This window comes from Heloderma suspectum, chromosome 1 (assembly GCF_057233095.1).
Source record: "Heloderma suspectum isolate Gila_16-S chromosome 1, 16-S_ref, whole genome shotgun sequence".
In the NCBI taxonomy this organism is placed as follows: Eukaryota; Metazoa; Chordata; class Lepidosauria; order Squamata; family Helodermatidae; genus Heloderma; species Heloderma suspectum.
In genome coordinates, this window is record NC_139458.1 from 111,005,478 (window position 1) to 111,026,905 (window position 21,428).

Here is a 21,428-nt window from a genome sequence, read left to right on the forward strand (position 1 = left end):
ATGATCCAAATCAGGGAAGGAATAAAAGAGATTTGGTCAAGAGAGCACTGGGATGGGGAGGATGGAGTGGTCAAATTGGCAAGGGGAGGAACTATGCATCTTGCTGATCTCATCTATATTTATTAAATTAGGTATGTGACTATTTGGCATAGGACCTTTCTTAGTGTATTGCAGATGCTGAGTTACAAAACAAACACTGTATCTCTACAACGAGATGTCAGTGCCGAGCATAGCCTTCTAACCACAACTAAAAGCCAGACTGTATACATGCACTGAAAGCTGCTTTCTTTGCTTAACACACACAAAATGGCCACCAAGTGGAGATCCCTTTTAACTTACTGCTTGTGCAAATTTGCTTGGTGGCATCTTATGGTGCTGTTTGTCTGTGCTGCCACAACCACCACCACCCCACCCACCCGAAAGGGTTTGAGATGATATGGAGAAATCCCTCAGTCTGCTGACTAAAAATTTACCCTGGTTTATCAGTTGCTGAAGAGGACAGGAAGGATATTTCTTTTCCTTCCCTCTGTACTGCTGGAAGGAAGAACAGAGGAGACCAGCAAGGAATAAGGCAATCCAGTGGTTCTAAATACAGTGAGTAGAATCCAGATTTAGTCATGCTTAAAGTAGACCCCTTGAAATAAATGGGACTTAATTTAGTCATGACTACGTTGTGCCATTGATTTCAATGTGTCTCCTCTAAGCTTGACTTAAACTGGATCCAATTAAATAACTACAAATGCAATAATGCCTATCCAGGATCTTAATTTTGAAATGAAGATCATGATTATGCATGAATCAGCCTTGCTGCAGACCAGTATATCCCATAAAAAGGACACTTTCAGTTTGGTTGTGAAGCTCTTTGCATTTTGGAAATTAATGACTGCATGGATTAAATATAAGCAGCAGCATAGTATTTATAGAACTCGCCTGAAAGTCGCAAAGTAGAGAACTGGCTTTTAGTTTTCACAAGCTCATTCTGAAAAATGGAGATGAATGTTTGAATGCTCCAAGTTAAAAACAGGACATTGTATCCTAGTGTTAATTAGTACTTTTCTCATTTGCAATGCAGGGCACACATCTGTGCTGGACAGCTTCTGTCCCTTGCATAATTTTAACCAGTTCAAAGCAGCAATGACGGTTGTGCATTTATCACATGTTAATGCACCTTTTAAAAAGCTAGCAAATTTGTTAAAGTATTGCCAAGTTAATAATTGTAAAGGTCTGTGCCTAGATCTTATTCTCCTCTGTTTTGTGAAGGAAAGGTGTGTGGAAGATCAGATTGGATGTTCTCTTTTTAAGTAAACAATCCAAAGGTTTCTTTTGTCTGAAATCAAGGAAAGATGATTGAATGCTTCCTGACAGTAGTTTTCAGGTACTGTAGGAGGGAGGCAGTGATTTTCTTGATTTGCTAGTCAGTCTCTGTACTTCCTCTCTGTCGCAGTGTTATGTTGGGCACAACACATTTTCTAGGCTGTTGGGCTACTATATATTGTGAAAAGTTTGTATAATTGCCAGACTCTTTCATCACAGTCCATATCACGAGTGGGCAGAAAGTAGATCTCCAGATGTTTTGAACTTCAGTGTCCAAGCAATCCTGAACATTGCCCATGCTGGCAGGGGCTTCTGGGATTTGAAGTCCAAAACATCTGGAGATCATCATGTGGGTGACTGAAATAAAAAAATAGAACAGCGTTAATGTAGTGCTGGATACCAAGGGATTCATGAATCCACTTCTTCATCCTAAAGCCATGCAACAGCCCCCTTTTTCAATCCCAATGCCATTAAAAAATAAACAGAATTATTTTGTGGCTGTGGCTTAGAGGTACACAGAGGTGAATGCCAAACCAGCATCTTTGGGACTGTAGTGTATTTGTAAAGATGTCCATCCTCTGTGGCTGTGGCTCAGTGCTAGAGCAAAAGGTCCCAGGTTCAATCCCTGGCATCTCCAGGCAGGGCTGTTTGAGCCCTGGAGAGCTGCTGCCAGTCAGTATAAACCATGGTGGGCAAATTGTGGCCCTCGATATATTTTTATCTATTGTGCCCATTAGCCCTAACCAGCATAGCCAATGGTGAGGGGAGTTGTTGGCCAAACCATCTGGAGGGCCACAATTTGGCTACTCCTGGTATAGACAATACTGAGCGAGATTGACCAGTGTTCTGATTCAGTATAAAACAGCTTCAGATGTTTCTCTGATATATCCTTTGTTCACAAAACTTCATAATGAAACTTTTTCTAGAACAAAATGTAATGAATGGAGAAATAAACAAATACAATTTTTCGTAATCCTTAAAGTGTAAATAGCTACTACTTGACTACTCTTTGTAGAGCCGGAGTATAGATTGCTTCTCAGAATTTTAGCTTGGCTGCAAACATTAGACTAATGTAGTTATTGATGAAGACATCACTATTCTAGTCATACATCACACAATTTTAAAAAACACTTTTCCCTCAGTGCATCTTGTCACTGATGAAAACTACTCAGTGAACAGAAAGAATGTCTTGATTTTTAATTAGTCATAACTGGACTTGTTGATGACATGTCATGGCTCTGGACAAGGATACCTGAAGGACTACTGTTCTGCACATGTACCTGTCTGCACACTAAGGTGTTGAACTGAGGCCCTTCTTCAGGTATCTCCACCATATGAGGTGTGGCGGGCGGCTACAGGGAGAAGGACCTAATTGGGGGTGGCACCCTGACTGTGGAAAGATCTCTGCGGGGTGGTTCACGTGAGCTTACTACCTTGATGTCATTTTGGCACCAGGCAAGGACCTTTCTATATATTCTGGCTTTTTAATCTTCCATACATTGCTTTTATGATGCTTGGTGTGTTTGATTTTTAAATATTCTGACCGTTTTTATGCTACTCTTTTTACACTGTGGCACCTTAATGTTTTTTTGTTTTTAATGTTTTTGTTTGATTGTAATTTTTTTCTTTTTGTAAGCCACCCTTGGAAGCTGTTGAAGGTCAAGGAATAAAATAAATAGGCTGAAATATGCACCTCAAAAAATGAGGGTCTGAAATGCAGCATCCTCTGTGTTGAAAATGTTGAGCTGAAACCTTAAGATTTATGGTTAGCTCCTCAAACTTTCATGTTTCTGTGCTTATCAAAACTATGGAGCAGTTTTGCTGTTGATCCTAATATATGTCTGTTGGTTTATTGGCATGGCCGGTGTACAGTGAAGTGTGCAAGTATTTCTTGCATGCACAACACACTGGAAAGCCTGTGGTGGCTAAAACCTTCAGGCATGTGAGGCATGCTGCTGATAAACTGCCCTATATATAAACAAAAGCATTCCAATGTTTCCCATGTCATGACATCCGATATGACAGATTATTTGCATCGTCCTCCGTGCTTCATTTTTTTTAGGCACTTTTCTTTATGCAGCCTTCTTGACTTCACTGTGGATCTGATCCTGTACCCTAGAAGAAACCAAGATCTTTATCTCAAACTTGGAGCATGCAAGAGAGAGCCACTAGGGACTATTTTTCAACTTGCAATAAAGTTGAATATAGTGGTGAACTATATGGAACTGACTTTTTCAAATAACTTCAGTGTATGTTTTTGGGCTGCTGGTCAGTGTGTGCCTTGCACCTGCAATATGATGGCATTTTGCACATTACTGGGAAACAGTGAAAGGGGCTCTGAGTGTGCACCACGCCAATTCCCTTTTTAGGTTACAAGAGAGCTTTACTACATGTTGGACGTAAACATATGTATGAAATTTAGACCGCCGCTTCTTCTAGGCAAAATCATAAGAACGTAAGAAGAGCTATGTTGCATCAGATGAAAGGTCCATCTAGTCCAGCATTGTGTTCACACAGTGGCCAACCAGTTCTGTTGTTCCTAAAGCTCCTAAATCAGGAGAGGACATTTTGCAATGAGGAAATGTTGAGGGGTGGCCTGCTTAACCGTTCCTTCACCTTTCTGCTGTCCTGCCCCTGCCCTGCCACTTTATTGGCCTAGACAGGATTCAGGACAGTTGTTTGCAAGATAAGTCTTTACATTTGTAAATATTGGCACTGATTTTCCAGAACAAGAGATGTTGTCATTTTTCATAGAACAGGTTTGTGAAGATGAAGCCCCCAAATCTGTAGGATGGCTAAATTTGGGTTGATGGCATCACTGAAAACCATCGAGGAATGACCAACAAGAACTGTACTGTATCTTGACTTTACTAGGGAAGCCCGCCTCGGAGTGGTGGCAGAAACCTTGCTAACATCATCCTTGCTTGCCTGTCCCTGAGCATCTATGGTCCGCAGCCTTGTTTTGGAGAACTGAATATTGCCATTCTTGACTAAAACAAAATTCTAGTCCTCGTGATGTAGGGGCAAGTTTGACAACACAATGGCAACAACTGCCAAGTGATTGTGAACAAGACATGCCAAGTAAGAGTCTGAGAGTCTTCAACAACTGATCCACATTTTTCATGTTCTGTGGAGGCCCTTGTTTCCAAAGAAGAATATTGTGGAATAGGTGCAACCTGACCACCAGCAGTGGTATTGGCACCAGGCTGTTGTTTTAGGGGGAGCGGGGAAGCGGGGGCCAATAAACAGTATAATCCAAGAAGAAAAGGAAGGGGGACTGAAATGAACATTCCAGTGCCTGAGCTTCCTAGGGCCAAACTACAAATGATATTAAGTACTTGGGGTAGTATCCAATGGTGGTGCAGTGCCAGCACTAACGGCGTTGGATTAGCATAAACCAGTGCTAGCGCAGTGTCATAAGCACTTGCCAATTGCAAAGAGAAAAAAGCAGTGGTTTGCTGCCAGAATTCCCTTTGCACTAGAGAGTGCTAATGATGTTGCACTAGCATTGGTTTACACTAACGCAATGTCATTAGCATGACTGCTGTGCCTCCCTTGGATGCTACCGTTGGTTTTACATTGTGAATATCTTCTATTTTTAACTCAAGAGCAGCTTGGAGGGGATTTTTGTTGGGACTGTGGTGCAGAAGCAAAAGGTTAAAAGCTTCCTCCCCTTCTGTCACACTTCTGTCCTTATTGCCGCCCCCCCCCCAGCTGCTATGTACAGGTGTGTGTGTGTTTAAAAGATACAAGTAACATTAAACTATGTGTTTAGGATCACAATTAGTTTCTCTCTTAGAGTCATTAAAAGGTCCTGACAAGGGTTTTTCAAGATAACAAATGTAAGTTTTAAAAATTAATTTCAGGTAACTAAAATATATGTATTACTTCAGGCCTTCATGATAAAACTACTGTCTGGTCCTCTTTGCTGCAAGGGTGGCTCTCACTTTGAATCAGATAAAACATTCCTGTAACAAACTTAGGGTGCAATCCTATCGCGATGCCCATCAGCCTCCAAACTTGGAGGCTGACGGGCAACCCATACAGAGCAGAGGAGATCTTCACTTCCACACTGCTTTTGATCTGCATTTTGGCTAGATGGGCTTTGTCACCCATCTAGGGGGCTCTGTGGAGTGGGAGGGAAGGAGGCTGTGGAGGCCAGAGGATTCTTCGTAAACCAACTTCCTCAGTCCCCTCCCCACCCACTGGCACATCCCGTTTCCCTCTTTGAAGTTGCTTTTGCGACCTCAGTGAGGCAGCCTCACTCTCCGCACCAGCTGCAAGGGGGAGGGTGGGGAGCTTGCACTCCTGGGTCTGAGGTCGTAGCACTGTTTCCGTCTTTGGATCCAGGAATCCGAACTATCTTATGCCCCCCCAGATTCTGTCTAGGGGCCATAGGATTGCTCTCTTAGGGTACAATCCTTTGCATGTTTAGACAGAAAAACATCCTACAACTCCCAACATTCCGCAGCCTGGCTGGGGAATGTTGGGATTTGTAGGACCTTTTTCGGTCTAAACGTGCATAGAATTGTGCCCTTAGGGTACGTCCAAACAAGGCTTTTACTGTACAGTTGTCTGCCTAATACACAGAATTTTCCAGATGTCATCACCTTACATTTGTAACCCTCCTGCGTTTTCTCACCGCTTCGTCCATCTTTTTTCTTACCATGGAAAGTCCATTAAAAAAAGAAAGACAGACTAGCTGCATAATGTGTTTTGATGGGTAGCGCTAGGAGCCCTCCATCTGAAAGCCCCTTTGGCTCCATGTATGGTTTAGGAAAGTGTGGCTGGAACTCATGCGTATCCATTCGGTATTAAATACATGTTGGTTTGAGTTTTCTCCTTTCACGATAGTTGCTCAACAGTAGTTCTTGGGAGAACATGCTTTGAATATGGAACTTGTAGCAGCGTTACATGGAATCTTAAGCTCCACTGTCTTAAAAGTAAACAACTGACTACTCAGTTGGTGGTGTCAGCTTGAGAAATAATTTCTATTTATATTCTTTGTGAAATAATATCTTGCCAATTCCTAAAGTTTAATCCTTCAATATTACTGAGTGAGCTGCTGGCAAAAGCTATCTTTAGGTTGTCTACTGCCTAACGCTTTCCATAATAAGATTCTTGCAAGATTTTCTCTTCAAATTTTTATATTTCTCATGCCATGACCAATCTTTTGATATTCCACTGGGACTTCCTGGAAATGGGGGAGAGGATTAAAACAAGTTTTCTAAGTCCCCAGCAATATGGCATCTGGCCTGTTTCTTGCAGTTGAAATGCCGAGGGAACAGGGTGCTAGTTTTTCTAATTGGAAGCTTCTTTCACATTAGAAAGGTGACATTGACAGGTGGTTACTGAATTCCAAGTCGTCTGTATTGTTGCAAACATACAATACAGGAATGCATAATTAATACATAGGTAGTGTGTGAGTTTGCTAGGACCATCAAAATGCTTACAGTTCCTCTGTACAAATGATACACACACTTTCTCAAGTCAGTAATGTGGTAGATAACACACATATCCAGTTCTTGATTGCTCCTGGTGCATGAGGAAGCCAAATGAGTCAGCAGAGAAACTGGGGATTGGGGTGGATGCAAAGCAGTGGCAAACAGTTGTGTGTAAGTATTTCTCCAAAAGCAAGACTCTCTGGGAAGTATTTGTTATTAAGGAGGTCTGTATACAGTGTCTGGACAAAAGCAGCTCCAAAGAACTTGCTGCTAATCATCCTGACAGATCCCATTAGTTGAAAGCTGTTGAGTAATTATCATAAAATGGATCGCAACATTTTATTTGTGGGCTGGGCTTTGAATTATTGTAAGCATTTTATTTATGGGTTGGGCTTCTTTTTTTGTAAGCATGTGGCTTTAGGGTGGTGGTTGTGAATGAAAGCTGTCGTCGTTTGCTTTGCATTGAGGCAGAGATTACTAGCAATGAGACTTCTTACAGGCAACAACCAAACTGAATGTTCGTCCCTGAGGTCTGGTAAAGGTGAGTGAGTTAGTGACTAGTTTCTTATCTGTAACTCAAGAGAAGATTTTTCTGGCATAGGTACAACTGTATAGCTTAAAGAATCTTTTAAATATGAAAAGTTCCTTCTCTCTTTCCAGCCAAAATTAGGTTAAAATTGCCTTAAATCTATTTCATCTTCTGCAGGATTCCCTCTCTCCGGCTTTTTGTTTTCTTACATGATAAACATGATAAACATGTTAACTTTGTTTTTCCCAGAGATTTTGAGGCAGAACCTGTTGTACCAAAATAATGCAGTCTGTTTATAGTGAGGAAGAGTGTGAGCTCAGAAATTCTCAATTGGATTGCAGCTCTGTTATGACCTCATTAGGTGGCCTTAGGCAAGCGACTTTGAGACTCACCACCACCACCAGAGACCCCATCTGCATGGTGAGGATAATAATTATATACCTCATAGAGACGTTGTAGGAACTATTGTATGCAAAGTGCTTTGAGCTGTCTAAAACAGCTATATAAAAAATGCTAAATGTTGTTTTTAGAATCATAATTTACATGGCCTCTGTCACAAAATTAAAGAAAGCCCTGAGCAGTTTGTAATTCTTTAATAAAATTAAGTGCTGTTTTTCTTAGGACCTGGCAATATCAGAAATCAGGCATGTTTTATGTAGACTTTTTTCAAGTTCCTCAGGGATTAAGCAGTAGGGTCTTTCTTTTTAATTCGCCCAGGGTGTGTGTGTGTGTGTCTGTTGCTGAAAGATCTATCTGAACACATTTTCAACTATAGACACCGAATTGTCTGAGATCAAACATCCCAGAAGGGTGTTAGCAAACACACAGGATCGTACAGGAACATACAGGATCAAGTGTGTTGGCTCAAAAACGTCTGCTTCAACTAGGCAAATAGAAGGGAGTGCCTGGGAAAAACTGACTCGCCTGAAGCTGTGGCAACAGGTATGACTAGAAAAAGATGCCGAGCCAGTAATATCACCTTATTCGTCTAAAGCAGAATGCACAGTGCTTTTAAAGATATTTTCATTTGTTTTAGGTATTATCCTCCATTATTCTTATGCATTACAATCATATGTTTAGAGTTAAATAGAAAGGGATTGTGGTGGTCTTACATGCAGCTAAAAAAACTTGGAACACTGCTACTTGCACTGAGGTCCCTGCATGGCATAGGTTCTGAAAAGCAAAAGGTGCAACTAGAGGCTAGGGTTTTCTACATGGATTGAAGAGTTGCAGGAGAAAATCCTTACTGTCCTTTCCCTGCCAATCAGCATGGTGTTCCATCACATGTGAATAGCTTATTACATGGATGCAGTACCATAGGGAAGAATTTGAAGCCCTGACCACCATGTGATAACCATTTTGTGTATATTGGCTTTTATTCATGCAGGTTTCTTCAGCACCAACATGGATCACTAATATTACATAGCTTCATGTGGCAGCAACAGGTTTGATCTTATTGAAATATGTTCGGGTCCCCAGTGTCGGGTCTCTAGTACTCTACCAATCCATGTAGCAAGTAGCTGCCACCCTCCCGGTTATGTAGCAAACAGCTCCTCCGTTGCACCTTCTGCTTTTAAGGAACTGTGCTGTACAGGTGCAGTGTTTTCACTGGAAACACTGCAGGATGTATTGAGGCATGAGCTGTGTATACACCACAGCCACTGTGTTATCAGAACAGAATTTGCATAGGATCAGTGCAGGCATAATGTTGCTGACAGGAGCACCACAGGGTTTGGGCACTCTTTTCTCCTCCTCTCTTATTTACATAAATTCCATCATTCTTTCATTTCCAGAGTACAACAATGATAAGTGTGACATCATCATTTATAAAGAGCTTCATATGTGACTCTGTACAGATTTTTTTTCAGCTTTCCCACCTGGAGGAACATCTGCACCATGGTCAGCTCAACCATGGTTTGGCAGGACTTTTCAAACCAGTTTCAGACAATGTAGGCTGATCAAAACTGTCCATTTCCAAACACTTGACTGTCAAACAACCCATTTGTAATGCTTATTCAGCAACACCTTGAGACAACATAAGACTGAATGGTCTTTATTTTCATGTTCTTCCAAAAGTTAGGAATCCTAAAACTGTTTAGGGCTGGAAAAGCTCCAAAACTCGTTTTGCACTCAGTAGGAGGGCTGACAAACCTCCTAATCATTCATTTAATTTCTGCTCTATATTAGCATAAAGAATTTTGAAATACTCCCTTCTTGCATTTGTTAACTGCTGGGTTATCTAGCATTCAAGTTCTTTCTCTAGGCAGTATGAAGTTGCTACATATCCCATATAGAAAGTATTTGTTGACAAGCTACAGCAGGATTATCCTTTGCAAAGCTAACTTTCCTACAGGGGAAGCTTATTATCTGGATTAAATGAAAAGGTGGATCAGTGCACTTCTCCCAAATAAACAGTTTTATTCCAATTAATGTCCTCTGAGGCATGTAAAACTGAGACGTGTGTTTTGTCATATCAAGCTTGATAAGGGTTAATTTTGGACTCCTGGCATGTTTCTTAGCTCAGTTCAAACTCCTGCTTGTTACCTTTGATATCTGAAGGGCCACCTGGTCCCACATGACCCCACCCACCAATTCAGATCTTCTGGAGAGGATCTGTTCTGTATCCTGCCATCATCTGAGATGTGTTTGGGGATAGTCTTCTCTGTGGTGGCACCTGGACTCTGGAACTCTTCCTAGGGAGGCTTGTTTTAGCCCCTTTCTTCTCCGACTTAAGAAAGACTGTCTAAATGTTGATGTTCAGATGTCCCTTTGTTGCCTCATCCACAGTTTGTCTATGTTGCTGTGATTTTTAGTAAGATGCTTTGTTTTTAGCTTGATTTGTTTTTTTGTTTTTTGTATTGGGTTAGGTCCTGACTTAGACTTCTGCAAACAGAAGGGTTTCTTCCATCCATGGAAGCCTTTTGATCCAGCAGTTTCCCCTTGCAGTTCCTGCCACCCCCTCACTGATCCAGTTTGTCCTCCAACTCCCTGGAGCACATTCTTGAGGGGTTGAGGGAGAATTGGCAAAAGCCTCCTCCCTCCTCTTCTGCCAGTGCAGGCGTCCCCTGAGTGGAACTTCACTCAGGATGCTTCTGCTGGTGGGAGTAAACTCTTCATCAGAGTGTTTATGAGCCACTCTGTGGGCTCCATACAGGGCCAGAAAGCTGCACATAAATATTTGGATAAATAAAGCCCCACCTTATTTTGCTGTTGACTGAAAGCGTAAAAACAGTGCAAACAAACAAAAATGGCAGGTGACTGGTATCATTAGTTTATATAGCAAATTTTCTAAAGATTTTTTCAAGAAAAGCCAAGCCCTGGCAGCAAAATCTGGCACTAATGTTTTAAAAGCTAGCTAACATCAATAATTAGGTATTTATGTATGTGGTTTTAAGATACTCAGGGGCCTTTTATTTGTTGTGATAATTATTCTTTATTTGTAAACCACAGCATTCTTTCTGTCCCCTTCTTTTTTCCACTAAAGTCCAAAATAAACATTGTTCAGTCTGACACACTGGATAATAATTGACCTAGCTTTCACTGAGTCTGTGGCTGGGCTGTATCACTTCAGTCTGCAGCTGGAGATGGCTCATATGGCTGAATGGTCCTCGGTACAAAACATTCCCTCCACGTAGAAAACGTGCATGTCAGTGAGAAGGCTAAATTAGAACATTTCTACCTGGCATCTAGATTTTTTATGTCGGCGGATCTTTTTTCATTTTGGGAAGACTGTGATCAGGTGAACTGTGTGCCTGCTCAGTCTGCTGTATGATGAAAATACCCAGACACATTTGGACTCTCTGTAGGGGGTGAATTTTTCAGATGTTTGACATTATTAATTATGCTGTAACGGTAGCTAAAGTGTAGCCATGATTTTTTTTCTTAGTCTCATCCCAGCTTGTGATACCACTTACCTAGCAGTCAACTGATATCTTGATGATGATGATGATGTTGTTGTTGTTGTTGTTATATAATGGAGGGAGGGTATATTATGAGTTTGCTTCTGTAGTGGCAATAAACACTGTGGGGCGGGGTGGAGAGGAGAGAAAATTCTCACAGAAGAGTCTATACCTACTGCCCTCCAGATGTCTTGGACTACAACTTCCAGCATTCCTTACCACTGCTGATGGGAGTTCAAGTCCAAAACATGTGGCAGACATCAGACTGGGGAAGGCTGGTCTACAGCATTCCTCATGGTGAAATATCTGAGGAGGGAGTCCAATGAAAGAGTGTCTGTTTTACTCAAAATTAGAAATGGTGAGGTACACGTTGGCCCCAGTTAACATCAGTCCTGTCTGCTGTCCCTCCACTGACTCCTATCCCACCTGCATCACTCTGCCCTGTGGACAGAATGCCCAGTTGTTGGTCTATTTAAGGTCAATAGACATAAGAAGTACTTATGTGACTGCAAGTTTTCAAGTGACTGCAGCTTAAGTGACTGCAAGAACATAATGTTTTGAGTTGTGTGACATAAAAGGACCACTTTAAGCTTGGTATTTTTCATATTTAGGAGGATATGTTAATGGCGTCTTGTAAGAAAGTTCATGCAAGTGTCTATTTTTACACACATCCACTTAGTTGGAAGCCATGTGAATGCATAGCAAAGTAGGCATTTGGGCAATATCTGTACATGACAGTGCTGCTGCTGCTGCTGCTTCACCTGTGTAAGAAAATGCCTTGTATGAAGTGGTATTTTATGAGGTATTCAAAGTAGTAAAGATTACTGAGGTTGTATTCCCTATGCACAGGTATCTAGGAGTACATCCCATTAGTTGGTGGGACTTCTGAGTAAACATAGGATTTTCCTGAATGATGAAGTCTTTTGAACATTTAGGAAAAGCACTATATACATGTTATTATATACATGGGTGTAGACAGCTTCTTTATGGGTGGGAGGGAGGAAGGGTCTGTAAAATAAAGTTAATATTTAGCACACATGTATACATACTAAGATCTAAAACAACAACAGTAATTTAGGGCTGATCAGATTCTTTCAGAGAAATAAACTTTGAAATAAACTTATTCCTGAAATGCACTTTAAATCTGCTTGTGAGTGGCAAACATAGAACAAGATGTTCTATTTAGGAATGCCTGAGGTTTGGCCAAAATTGCTTTGTAGGCTCTACCACCTGAAGAGCTATGTGAAACTGGGGTTGAGCAAGGCTGGGAGTGCTGAAAAACATCAAAGGAACTTCATTTAACTATTGGCAAGTGTTACAAAAAGAAATATGTGAAGCTATTACAATGAGGTTTTAGAGAGCATGCAGGTAACATTGACAAATTGTGTCCCCCGGTTAATTTGCCACCTACTAGTGGTCAGATTTTACAATTCTGTGCATTCTATTTTTAAACATTCTGTTTTCATAGAATAGAATCATAGGGTTGGAAGGGGCCTACAAGACCATTGAGTCCAACCCCCTGCTCCATGCAGGAAGCCTGATTTCCAGGCGGAATCCCATCCAAGTACTAACCAGGGATGACCCTGCTTAGCAGCTGAGATAAGGCGCATCCAGCCCTTTGCTCTCCATCCTTTTGCAGAGTTGAAGCAGAATATGTCAGCATCTGTTCAGTGAAGCATAGGCACTTAATTTCCAAATATACAGAAAGCTAGTTCATAGATTTTTCTTTAAAGATTTGTATCCTGCTTTTCAGTCAAATGCTTCTCAAGGAGCCTTACAAGCAACAGGTTGTAAAAAACCAAAACACACACACAGAACAGCCCTTAGTCCTCTTCTGATGGATGAAGCAAGAGTGTGCTTTCCTTTGGTTCTGCAGTCCCAGGTTAGCTGGCAATTGAAATTGAGGGTTCTCTCTGGCCGCAGGAGGATGCAGGCTCCCTACAGCTGCTCCTAGTAGCAACTCATAAGTATGCATTGTAGTGTATTGATTCTCTTAACAAAAATAGTGCACACAGTAATATCTTTTGTATGGGGCTCTTTGTGTTTCATGCTAGTGTTCCATAGTCTATTTTTGAGGAGCATAATTGGCAATTCCATTTCTCCAAGTATTTATACAGTATCAAACTTTCTGGAATGTATTCTTATGATGTGCAGAATTTTTTTTAAAAATCTGACAAGTTTTTGATTTGTAGAGCAATATACTATGAAATATATAGAGAATTTATGGGATTGGACATCGAGACCTAAGTAAAATATTGTAACAGTTAATATAGCAAGAGAGGTGCAAATTTTTAAATTTTCCTTTAGGAAAAGAGCAGCCTTAACACTGTGTAGGATTTTTTAATCTTACTTCTGCATAGTATATTCACAGGGTTATATGAAATGCTAAAATATACTTTTGGAAATTAATATAGAGGGGTAACCATGTTTTCCTGTTAGAGCAAAATCAAAGTCTCGTAGCACCTTAAAGACTGACAGCTTTACTGTATCAACAGTTGTTTTATATCAGCTTGGTATTGCGCTCCTGTTTAAAACTGTTAAAAGAATGAATACAGTCAGAATTGTAAGATGAAATTTCACATACTTCTTAAAAGTTCAGTTGGGAAACTTCCTGTTTCAGTTCATGCACTATTAGCACTGTTCACAAGTTCATCATTCCTACTCAAAATGGGACGGCACCCCCTCCAGCTACTGAGGAGAAGGCACTTACCCTGCCTATTGCCCGCAATGAAAATCTGCTGCAGTTCCACAGCTATCCTTTTAGCCTGTCCCATTATCCTTTCTTTGATGAAATGAAAGGATAATGGTACAGGTTTACCTTTGCTCACCCCTTGGCCCCTGTTAAAGTTGGCAAGGTTGGGTCTGTTACTGGGACAGCAAAGGAAACCTGCATAGGTGAAACCAGCAATGTTTTTCCAAATCCCACCACACTGTCATGCAGGGAAGAGAGATTAAAGTGTGCGGGACAGGGAGACATTCCCAAATATGTAGAAGTGAGGAAAAAATGGTGGGTATAAAACAAGAGAGTGTGCTGTGTCTGTCTGTCTGTCTCTCTCGCACGCACGCACACGCACGCACACACTTCCTGAAAGGAGGTAGGGGAAATCACCAGCGAGCAACTTAATAAAATAGAAAACAAAAACTAAGATTTGTTTAACAAAGAGAGGGGAAGAAGCAAGAGGAACAACTCGGATAGGTATATAATTTAGAGTAAGTCTTTAAGCAAAATCATAGAAGGGAATGGGGGATCCAATAGTTATCTACAAGCAAGTGATTAGAATCTCCCAGGTCTGAATACAGTCAGGCTGGGATCCAGCTGTAGGCCTGTTTCTATCACTCCTTGGCTTGCTACTGGATGATTTTCACTGTGTAATAGCCAGAGGCTGCTACTCTGTTGTTTTCCCTGCATGGTTCTTTGTACTCCTCTTTCTGTAATCTCAGTCTCTCTTTCCTCAAGTCTTCGACTGTTGCTTTCAGAATCTCTTCAGAACTCTTCTCAGCATCTCCTCAGGAGGAAAAAACCCTTCAGTCCCCTACTACAGTTCCTCAGGGCCAAAAGTGCTGTGCTTCCTGCATCTTGCAGGGGGCCACACTTCACAGGGTTACGTAAAGCACACACACACTCAGATTCAAACATATTTAAATCTGCTTTTCCTCTCTGTTTTTTTCACACAAGCACTCTAACAGAAAAAAGAGGGGCTGAATAGTGCTTTAAATGTGTGTAATCTGTTTTTATAAAGAGCCGCTTTTACAAAGGGCTAAATTAATGTAGAGGAAAAAATGTTTCCACCACCGTTTCTGAAGTGAAACCTATTTATTTTGATGAGTCCCCAAACTGGAAAACTTCCTAATCACAGCAAAATACATCCTTGTACTGCACTTCAGAACTTCTTTCGTATGTCCCAGTATCCTAGAAGTACGGTAAGCTGGGACCATGGAGAGGACTTTTTCAGCTAGTGCTGAAAAGAAATTTCAATTTTCCCATTCAAAATTTTCCAGAAGGCTCTGGAACTCCCTTCTGAGAGAGTCTCGTCTCCCTCTTTAATAGCCTTCCGTCGGATGGCTAAAACCTTTCTGTTTTGGAGGATCTTTGGGCCATGAATGATTTTTAAGCTTCTGTACTTAATTAGTCTTACTGTTGCAGATGCCCAGTTGTACTAATAGCTGCTTCGTATTTTTTATGTTCTGGTATTTTTAGTAATTTTGTTTTAACTTGTTAGCTGCCTTGAGCTTTTTTTTTTTTTAAGGAAAGATGGGATGCAAATATTTGAAATAAGTATTTTTTTTTCCTTTACAGAAATTATTTCATTGTAGGAGTAAGTCATGTATGAAGTAGTCCAAGCAGTTGGGCCTGCAGGGTTCCCTGAGGCTTAATTGCTTGATGTTTTTATCGCATTTTGTGTGGGTGTAGAGATGTTTATGTATAGATTCAAAAGCACTGCTTGAACCGCAGCCTGAAATTAGTTCACAGTACGTTCAGATTTCTACATCGGTATCTTTTAAAAGTTTTTAATGTTGCATTTCAGAATTACAGAAAAAGTTCTAATGCTCTAGAGAGTGATCTAATTCAGCATGTTTATTTTACTTGAATTTATTAAACAAAGCTTTTAAAAGTACCCCTTGTTAATTTTTTTCCAATATACCACAAATATTTGACTTAATGTTTGAGAAGGGAAATTAAAGCACCCTTAATGTGATATAAATGTTACATTACGTAGAATTTTTATTGGGATACTTGTAAAAATTTAAAGACAATAGCATGTGCTTCCCTTACATTGTTTAAATTTAAGAGAAAAGGAAAGGTAATGAAAGTTATTGACACACTAATACATTTTAGCAATCAAAAGAACTGTGCATGATATGCTGACAACCACTAGTCTATTTAAACAGAGTTCAACTCTCTTCCACTGAGGTCCTTGGGACACTTTCAGTTTCACTGTCATTACTTATTAATATCATTTTAGACTGAGACAATATGTATTTCAGTAACATATATGTATTCTCTCACATACTTGGTAGGGATCATCACGAGAAAAACATTAATGACAACTTTGAAACCGCTACGCTTGCCTAATATTGTATTTGCAATTGGTATCCATTATTGCAATTAATAATGCAATAAATTAATTAACTTAGGAACTGAAAAATTTCCATGGAAAAATAAAGCAATGGAAAAAATTCTGGAGCCATTTCCTCCCATCTCACTGGTCGCATTGAACGGGGTCCTCCCAGCATTTCTGGTGCACCTGTGAAATGAAAATTGCTGTTCTTGAAACATGTAAATTTGGCTCTAGCTCTTCTAAATGTTTCTGATTGGCAATTTTACTGAGGGATATATATTGCTGTTGGTCTTATATTTGGGATGCAATGTGGATTACTCAGCATTACTAGGTTCCAGTATAATAATGGAAGAGTAAGAACTACTAATTCCACCTTGGCCAGTGACACCTGCAAATAAATTTACTCTTAAAAATGTACTGCTCTTTGTCAGTGGTTAATTAAGCTTAAATGGTAGAATGATATTTGGTAGAATATTGATATGATCTGATAAGCAGGAACTCTCTTTCCTTTTAGACGAAGAAAGCAAGGTCTGAGCAAGCCAGAAGTCATGGCTTCCGATGCTAGTCACATGCTTGAAGCTGCTCTAGAGCAAATGGATGATATCATTGCAGGTATGATAATGATTTATTTTTAAGTCCTACTAATAGTAGACATGTATATCAGCTAAAAATAAAACTGAAGCTGGGAGGGACTGTAAGGCGGAAATGGCTAACCACAGGAGGATTTGCATAAAAGAGGGAGGGAGTGGTAATGGGCTAATCAAAGTCTGAGATGTGAGACACAAAGCACTCATAGACTTGTGATGCTGCCTAAACTATTTGTTTATTGAGTACAATTTTTATGAATGAAGGACAGGGTAATACTGCATAGTAACCAAGGCCCAGGCCGCCTCCCTCTCGAGTGCGCTCAGTGGACGATCTCGTAGTTCCAGCCACTGCTGAAGCTGGTCTCTAGCATGTGGCCCTTGTAGGTGATGGTGAAGTACTTGGGCCCTCCCCCCATGGGCGGAGTAGCCCGGGAGCGGGTTGTAGGTGTACTTGTTGGCCGGCTTGGTCTCCCACTCGATGCTGTAGGTGACCGTGCAGTGGGCCTCCTGCTTGAGGTAGGCATCGACTGTGAAGTCGTCAAGGCTGGCCTCGTCGTCAATGGCGGTGTCGGTGCCGACCAGGGTGGGCTGGGGCCATATCCCTTTAAACCCACTGAATAAGTCTAATAATGGAAAACTCACAGCTCATACATACTTACATACATACGCATGCATGCACACATAAGCATATTTATTATTTATTTTATTTATTTAAAACATTTTTATCCTGCCCTATATCATTAAGATCTCACGGTGGTGTACAGATAAAATCAATGTAAACAGTATAAAACAATAAATAATTTAAACAGCTAAAATTTATTAAACCGGCATACACACAGAGCTTTTCTGCTATTATGTTTTCTAAGATTGCTTTTCCTTGGGGGGGGGGGGGAATTGGCTGGTGGGGAGAGGGTGCTGGACCACCACATGTGATAGGTAGTTTAGCCCTTCGTAAGCTTCATTGGTTGCTAGACATGCAAATACATCTGAGATTTAGGATGGGGCTTGGCACCGTACTTGCAGATATCATAAAGGCAGTGATAGCATTCTAAAGCAAAGCAAAAGCAGTGACAACTCATTTATCCTAGGGCATTTGGGCACTTCTGACCAGGTGAAAGGCAGCAGATAATTGTTACCTCTTCCTTTCTCTCAGCTTTCTGATGGTAGCACACCTGGCAATATTAGCAAAGTACATCAGGCAGAGGAGGGATAACGAGACAGCTGCTGATGTTACCAAGGCACTGATAGCTCCTTAAAGCAGAGGAAAGCCATTGTATTCCCTGAGCAGTTTCCTAGGTGGGAAAGGATATTTCACATGAGAGAGAGTTCTGGAAGTACTATTTCTCCCTAGGAACTGCACAAGAGAATACTATGACTTTCCTTTGCTTTAAGGCATCAGTGCCTTGGTAACATCATCTGCCCTCTCCCTCCACGCCCTGATGCACTATGCCAATATTGCCAGGTATGTTACCATCAGAAGGCTGAGAGAGTAGGGAAGTAGTACGTATCTGCAGTTTTTCACCTGGTCAAAAGTGCAGGTTCTTTAAACTCTTATTACCTTCCCCTCCCAACTCAGTTTTCTAATAATGCTTCTCCTGCCTGTCCTGGCAAAACTGTTCAGGAGAAGCAAATGGACTGTCTGACTACTGGAGGTGTGAAGGCATTTATTTGGAAAAATTAGAAACTAAGTTGTAGTTGTAGGTTGTAGTTTCTAAATATCTATTGTAATAAGTTTACTATATCTTGTCTTTGAGAGAGCACCTGAATCACTTTGTTACTCATTACACTACTGTGTGGTATAATGCTAATGAACCGAATGGGAACATAAATGAAAGAGGTCTAAAATTTAACAGTGGAAACCTGCTCAGAGGTAAGCCCCGTTAAATGCAGTGGGACTTACTCCAGGGTAAATGTGTATAAGATTGCAGCCTAAATCTGAATGCATCTCTAAAATGTTGCCTATGATTGGTAATGAAACCGTGAGGCCCATGGTACTGTTGTTTCAGGATATTGAACACTTGGGACATAAAGTATGTCTCTTATTTTAGACTATGGCAGTTCCTCTGCCATAGTCTAAAATAACATCAGACTACAGCCCCCAAGTGTTAATTATGTTTTCATGTTGAACTAACTCAAACAGTGTAAGATCAGCCTCAACAGTGTTTTGTGCTCTCCCTTCCCTCCACGTGCAGTGAGAAGTTCAGGGAGCTGTGTACAGCATCAGTTTCCTTTGGAGAGGAGAACATTGGGTTGCAGTGTTTTGTAATATTTTGTATGATGAGGGTGCTGAAGCAGCTAGTACTAGTCCTGAAACAAGATCAATATGGCTGCCTTTTAGCAACTTTTACCTCCCGAAAAAGTGAGCTCAAATTTATCTTTTTTCAAGTCTCTTATCCACACACGCTTTTTCTTTTCATAGCAAACTGCAAACAAGCTTTCAGCTGCCATATGGGTAGGGCACGTGTTAACTCCATTTGAGGTTCTTCAGGTTCTAGGATGATAGGTAATGGCCCATTTGTTCCATAAGGCCACACGGAGCCTAGGGAAAGAGCCAGTTTCCTTGATTTTAAAAAAGCATCTATGTAGGGTTTTGGAAAAGCATGCAAAAATCACTACACCGTCCATAGAGATGGCCACCTTAAGTGATCCCATCGTTTTAATTGATAATGTGGAACACTATTTCAGAGTTGTCTATGTGGTAGGCTTGTTCAAGGGCATAGTGTAGGTAACCAAAGTTGAGCACGTTATAAATGGACATTTGTACCTTAAAAAAAAATTAAACAGTTTTGGCATGTGGTCAGAGTTAGTAGAAATAAAAGCTTTATTGCTTGCAATTGTAGACAATTTAAATATGATATTACATTTGGATTGTATGAGGGTAAGACTGTCAGACTAGATCATCAAGTAGAACTGCATTTGATGTGATCAAATATGACAGATAAGTCAGTGTCTCTAGGCTCTTCGGCTCTGGTACAGCTATACTGACAAGTGCTGTGAGAATAAGGATGCTGGACAGTCAACTTTGTTGGCTGGCTCTGCCTTGCAAATGCAGATGAGATTATAATGAGTATGAGCATTTTAGCCTACATTTTATGCATTAGTATTAGTGCTATAAGGCCCTGCACTTAAAACAACCCCATATAATCAAATATGGTAAAATCTACATACACAAATAAAACCCCTAGAAACTGTCTTTGTCTCCCTGAAGTGTGGCTTACCTCACACTGGGAACTACCAAAGAACTGTAGCCACATTTAGATAGTTTTCTAAATATGTGGGTTTATACTGCATATTTTAGCAAGTATACAGTAACTGTAACAGTAACATAGGTAGGAAGAAAATACAATTAAATTCACATTTCCCATATGCTTTTTCCAAGTGTTGCATTATGTACCAGTTTCACTTTCACCTTAGGCAGGAATAATGATGACTTTTAAAAGGACAGAAATAATTACTTTACTGTGATGGTTGTATCATTGTTTATCTTTTATAATGGAAACATTAATTCCAGAACGTTGTACTTGGGAGTATACTGACAAAGGTTATTTTAGTATTTCAACCCTCATTATTTTAATTATAATTGAAAAGAGTTATTAACTCTTCATTTCTAGTAACGGGATACTAATAGTTGACTGTGAGACTGCTAGAGTTTTCATTTTGTAGTGAAGGGAGCAAAAATTATGCTACTTCTGAATTTGTGTTACCAACTATTTGGCACATAATTGGGAGGAGGCATGAGGAACTGTGCTGTTGGGGGTGCGGGGGGAGTGTTAAGAAACAATTGAGAAATCTCCCTTCCACCAGCACAATAGTGTAAGACTGCTGAGCTCTAAAACCAGATGAGTAGCTTCCTGCTTACTTAGTCCTGAATCTCAGCATTATAGTGCTTATAATGGTGACTGCTGAGGCTCAGAGTGACATGAGCAGTAAGTTGCTCACTTAGCCCTGAACCTGAGTGTTACAGTGCATGGAAGGGAGGGGAAGCTAGAGCTGGGGATTTTAGCCTAAGTTACTTCACAGAGTTATACTATCAAATGATGTGGGGGAAAACCTATATATACTGCCTAACCTTTGTGGAAGAAAGGTGGGGTATAAGAACACATTACAACTTGACATATGAGACTGCCTTGAATTGATATCCTTGTGGCATCTTCTCCATGCCATTGTTGTAATATGTAGCACGACTCATCACATTGTTCTTCTGGACTGCATGGAGAATTTCCATGTCAGGGCAGCCATTAGCAGGTCCCTACAGTGCTGGAGTGGGAACTCTCTCCATAATCAGGAAGAACCATATGATGAGTCTTGCTACATATTGAACCTGTTTGGATGCACATTGGGGAAGGGTGGTTAGGCTACTCATGCTGCAGTGTGGTTAGCACTAACCACTGCGAGAGCCCTTGTCACAGGTGCAGCTAACCGTGGTCCGCAGCATGGTTAGCCTAACTACTCTCTAACTACATACCTTCCTGCAGTCCTTGGACCCTCCATCACACCTTGCAGCAGCCTTTGCGGCAAGAACGGCTATTAAAGGCATGGGGCTGCAGATGGCTGTTGGTGGCCAGTTTCTTCTTTCTTTCTGGTTCCCATACAAA

At 40.7% G+C, this 21,428-nt stretch overlaps 1 protein-coding gene across 6 annotated transcripts in view; it reads left to right on the forward strand.

The window, feature by feature from the left end:
- Positions 1-21,428, forward strand: part of PPFIBP2 (PPFIB scaffold protein 2) — a 163,764-nt gene that overhangs the window by 11,304 nt on the left and 131,032 nt on the right. For 3 of the 6 annotated variants that reach the window (XM_084853491.1, XM_084853462.1, XM_084853481.1), the window contains exon 2: positions 16,761-16,858. In XM_084853491.1, coding sequence (XP_084709617.1) covers positions 16,795-16,858 — 64 coding nt within the window. In that variant the 5' untranslated portion in view covers positions 16,761-16,794. Of the gene's footprint in view, positions 1-7,171; positions 7,300-7,536; positions 7,708-14,347; positions 14,383-16,760; positions 16,859-21,428 lie in introns of those variants that run through there. The other 3 variants (XM_084853472.1, XM_084853501.1, XM_084853454.1) reach the window with 2 other exon arrangements.